This window comes from Octopus sinensis, unplaced genomic scaffold (genome assembly GCF_006345805.1).
Source record: "Octopus sinensis unplaced genomic scaffold, ASM634580v1 Contig10850, whole genome shotgun sequence".
Taxonomy (NCBI): domain Eukaryota; kingdom Metazoa; phylum Mollusca; class Cephalopoda; order Octopoda; family Octopodidae; genus Octopus; species Octopus sinensis.
In genome coordinates this window covers 239,297-244,386 of record NW_021832227.1, presented here as the reverse complement: position 1 = coordinate 244,386, position 5,090 = coordinate 239,297, and the positions used below count along the sequence as shown (strand labels likewise).

Genomic DNA, 5,090 nt, shown 5'->3' with positions numbered 1-5,090 from the left:
GTCCTCCAAAAAGTAGAATTGAGGACACCCATCCCGAATTTCCCGCAATTTTATTTCTACTTTATCGCGGGAAATATTCTAGATTATTTACAGTCGGTTAACCAAATCGATAATTTTATTCAACTTTTCCCGCCACTCAACAAACTTGTGTTGATTATCCATTAACGACTCCGTCTGCACTTGCTCTTTGATTGTCTCCAGATGTTCCTGTCAGTCACGTATTGACTTTACTTGGGCAATTCGAAGAAACTGAATCATGTCCGTGTCGTGGAGAGTGATTTGATCAGCCACCAAGCAGACAGTGTATATCTACCAGGATCACATTATACTAACCTTCTCATTGACATGTCTCCACTTCTCCACCACTTCTCTTAGTGTCTCCAACTCTCCTGGAATACTCAGTGCGTGCTAAAGTGAGGAATTGGGAGTACATTTATTGAGGCTGATAATTCAGCTGCATTGCGCAGTACCACCACTCTCCATTCCTCTCCACCCACACTCACCACTCGCATTCCCAGGGAAGCACAAAGTTGTTCACAATTCGGCACTAATTCTCCAGTCTTCACTGGAAATAATAAACACAATTTGCTGTCGATCAGCTCCCATTGTTCTCTCACACTTTCGTCCTTTATTTCAATCATTCTGTCCTTTAGGACTTGATAGATTGCCATCGTCGACTCATCCAGTGTCTCCTTTATCAGAAATGGACTCCACATTTTAGAGAGTTGAGATAAGAACTGTTCGATGTCTTCTTTAGTCACTTCAGACTTGTCATTTAATTCCCTAATAATCTGCTGACTGCTACAATAGGAAATACTCTGCTTATATTCTCCAGTGGGTCCTTCACTGATTCCACTAAACATATTTCAGGTGCTTCTTCCACTTCTTTCAACTCGGGCATTTCAGTCATGCAATCAGACTACAAAAATCATATGACAGTACCACTAATGTTTTATAAAAAGAGAGGCAGTCGTTGTAGGCAAATGTGAGGTCAATGGCCATGTTATTGTGGCGGAATATAATTTTTCCGTCCAATTCTATGATTCTTTGATCAACCCATTTAAATAAATTGCACCATTCCTAAATTACAGCAATAAACTAACGTGGCTGTCCAGATTGTTTTGTAGTTCTCGAAATGACTCCAAAATAGGAGAGAATGCAGTCTCCCAGGCATTAGGAGTGAATTCTGGAAAACAAGACTTGTGAAAACTATAAGTAGAATACATTACTTATTACAAATGCTGGCAAAGGTCATCAATCAACTGTCCATTTGTGGTTGTCTTGTGAAGCAATGGGGGAGAAATGTTGAAAATATCTCTGATTGCATTAGTTATACTCTCCAGGACGTGGTGGTCGAGAGTAAAGGAAGTACTAACATTCATAAGAATAGTCGGAGAGTAAAGAGACATATCATTCAATAACTGGAATAGTCCCCAGACCAGAAATTGGTTGAGTAAAATATTCATTTTTGCCACTTGTCTACCAGTTAGGATTTTCAAATGTTTCTTAAATTTTTCCAAAAGTTCCGATTTGAGTCTAAAATGAGTGAAATGACTAGACTTGTTGAGATGAGTAAATCTAGCACTAATAGACATATTGGAAAGTGTTTTAAATAGATGATTTGGAGTAACAAATGTAGTGGGTAGAACAGTCTGAGTGTGATGTGCAAATTGGAGAATATGTTGGACAATAAAAGAGTGATGTCGCAGGGTAAGTGCACTCGAAATAACACTCATTCCACTCACATTTGCTTTCCACCTTCCACTAGTTCAATAAACCTACTTTTTTAGAATTTTCCATATGAGAAAAGTCTTGAAGAATTTGATTTGTGAAATAATATTAAATCGGGTAAGTTCAGTCCGCCACTGGGATAGACTGGTGAATTGGGTAACTCCTTCTTTGTCGACTTGGAGGACACCAAAGTAGCCGATAATAAACTGATTGTGTGCCAACTAAAAATATTAAAACAAATTACCGTGTCTGATTCCACCAAATCATAGTAATTGGACACATTCCTCAAATAAATCCAGTCAAATTCACGTTTATGTGCACAATTAGCAAAGTACTCCACTGCCTCTTCTCCACTCAGTCGGTGTCCTTTTTTCTACAATTATTTCTATTTTTTACTTTTTTGATGAGTCCCCTTTTCTTCAACAGCCTGTCCGCCCATTCCCCCAGGTTGTATTCCTCCTCTTTCAAATGAAGGGTCTAAGTTTTATTTTTTGCATTTTACTTGTTTTTCTGAGATAACTGACGCCAGTGCGTCTCTCAATGAGCTGAATGTCACTTCGGGGAAGACTGGGGTCACCGCCAACTGTGTTTATGTCACCACCCACTTACTTTTACTCTCGTAGAATAAAGATCTTTTGACTTGGTCATTCAATCAGTGACTTTGGTTGCCTGGAAACAATATTATTCAATCAGTAATAATTATTTCACTCCATCGAATGTGTCCATAAAGTCAGAGGCGGGAAAATTTTCTTCATTTTCTTATGTGATTCACAATCAATCATGTAATGACGTCATAGGAAAATCAGCTAAAACATTAATTAATATTAGTATATTAATGTTCTAATGATTATAAATTAATGGGAATTATTTTATTAATTAATAAATATTTTTAAATCTAATAAAAAGTGAATATTTTCCACGTGTTTTCTTTTTAAGTTTTGTTATGTGAGTATCTTCCTTTAATTAATTATTTTTGATATTTTTATTAAACAATATATTCTAGAGAATATTGCTTTCAGAATGTCACGAATATTATCAGATTTATCTTTTGAATCTCTTAAAGATTCAATTTCCAACAAAACACTCAATTTCATCAAAAAAATGAATTATCAAAAAATGACAAAAATCCAGGCAGAGTCCATTCCTTACCTTCTCAATGGAAAGTATTTATAATAAAATAACCCACTAAGCGACCTAATGGCGTCTGCAAAGACAGGAAGCGGGAAAACATTAGCCTTCCTAATCCCAGTGGTCGAAAACCTAACAAAACTCCAATTCAAGCCCCGAAATGGTAAAATAACGTGATTCAAGCCAAAGGAACGGGTTGTGTCATCATTTCCCCCACAAGAGAGTTATCCATTCAAACTTTCAAAGTCCTAAGTGAACTGGTCACTGATAATAACCTCACATGTGCCCTCGTTATTGGAGGAACTAACCGAATGGAAGAGAAGAAGAAACTGGCTTCTGGAGCCAACATTGTTGTGGCCACGCCTGGTCGACTTTTGGACCATTTGGAGGTTTTTTGATGACATTTTTTGTATATTTGTAGCATTCGAATGACTTTATTGTGAAGAATCTGCAATGTCTGGTAATTGACGAGGCTGATCGTATTCTTGAAATTGGTTTTGAACAAGAAATTAAAAAAATTGTCGCTCTTCTTCCAAGTGAGTATTTGTTGTGTAGTTTTTTTGTTTTTTGTGTGTTTATTCTCATTAGAGAAAAGACAAACGATGTTGTTCTCGGCTACAATGAACGCAAAAACCGAAGACCTTGCCAAAATATCTTTGAATGACTCTCCGCGTTATGTGGGAGTGGATGACGGAGAAGTGGAGGCGACGGTGTCTTCACTCCAGCAAGTATTGAGTTGCCTTATTCAGGGATATGTCATAATTTCTTCAGAAAAGAAATTTTTACTTCTCCTTACTTTTCTTAAGAAAAATCGAAACAAAAAAGTGATGGTTTTTATGTCCTCTTGTATGGCGGTTAAGTTCTATGCAGAACTTTTAAATTACATCGATCTGGCAGTCCTGGCTATTCATGTTGGGAATATTGTCTGTATTTGACAGGGGAAGCAAAAACAGACGAAAAGAACAAAAACATTTTTTCAGTTTGGAGAGGCTTCGAAGGGGATTTTGCTTTGTACTGATGTTGCTGCTCGTGGACTGGATATTCCAGCAGTTGATTGGGTCATTCAGTACGACCCGCCGGATGATCCAAGTGTTGATTATCAGTTGATTATGGACAGGATTACATTCATCGGGCGGGGAGGACTGCACGTGGTGAGGCAGGGATTGGTCAGGCACTTCTTGTGCTTAGACCTGATGAAGTTTCATTTATCCACTATCTACGTGAGGCACGTGTAAAGTTGGAGGAATTTGAATTTGCGGACAGTAAGTTGGTAAAAATACAGGATCAGGTAGTATGTGTGTTGATTGTAGTTGGAACGGTTGGTGGAAACGAATCATTATTTGCACATGTCTGCCAGGGAGGCATACAAGTCGTGTGTCAGGTCGTATGTGTCTCACAGTCTGAGAAATGTTTTTAATATTGATAAGTTGGATTTGCAACAAGTGGCCCAGTCGTTTTGTTTTAATAATCCGCCATATATTGATTTGGGTTTTGTTATGTTTTTATTTGTAGATGTTCCCGTGTCCATTAAAAGTCGTCCCAAACATATGAAGGTCGCCAAAAAAGCTAAAATTTACAAGAAAGTTAAGCCTACTAAAAAATTCGTACATTCCTAACACATTTTGAAATCAATTTTTTATTTTGTTAAAATTTTTATCACTGAAAAGTATGCTAATGTCACCTTTTCACTTTGATTCGAAGCGATTTGAATACAGGGGCTCATATCGTGAACTGACACGTCGAGCCACTTATATAAAAATTCCCGACAACCTATCCGAGCACCAGTATCTGGTCGAGGGAGTTTCTCTGGGTATATTCAAAGATAATTCCCTGGCTATCCGCCAATGATTTCTTTATTTCGAATTAAAATTAAATGAATAAAAGTAAATAATCGAATTAGTCTTGTGTTCATAAAAAATACTATCAGACCGTAAATGTACATTTAAGGCAGAATCTAAATATTACCTCTTTATTATAATTACAATTTACTGATTTTTTTCTTAATTACGAATTTATTTATTGTTGATTGATGTTCAACTGTTCCCTGGAGTCGTCTCTCGGATTGCTAAATATCATAAAATAAACTTTATCTAATTATTATTTTTATTAATCCCATCAAATAATTGAGTTTAAAAGTGGATTCCGCATGTCGCAAAAAGTTTCCTTTTTTTGAAAGATGTTTAAAGAATTTGTGTTGGTATGTGATATCATTCAATAATGTAATCAAAATT

At 36.6% G+C, this 5,090-nt stretch overlaps 1 protein-coding gene across 1 annotated transcript; it reads left to right on the top strand.

Annotated features, from left to right (window-relative positions):
- Positions 1 to 1,541: 1,541 nt before the first annotated feature.
- Positions 1,542 to 4,707, top strand: LOC115228647 (ATP-dependent RNA helicase DDX18-like). The gene is given in 8 exon segments (XM_036498989.1): positions 1,542 to 1,603; positions 2,922 to 3,022; positions 3,055 to 3,248; positions 3,281 to 3,395; positions 3,448 to 3,971; positions 3,974 to 4,129; positions 4,170 to 4,463; positions 4,561 to 4,707. Coding segments are annotated over 8 exon segments (1,593 nt in total).
- Positions 4,708 to 5,090: the final 383 nt, after the last annotated feature.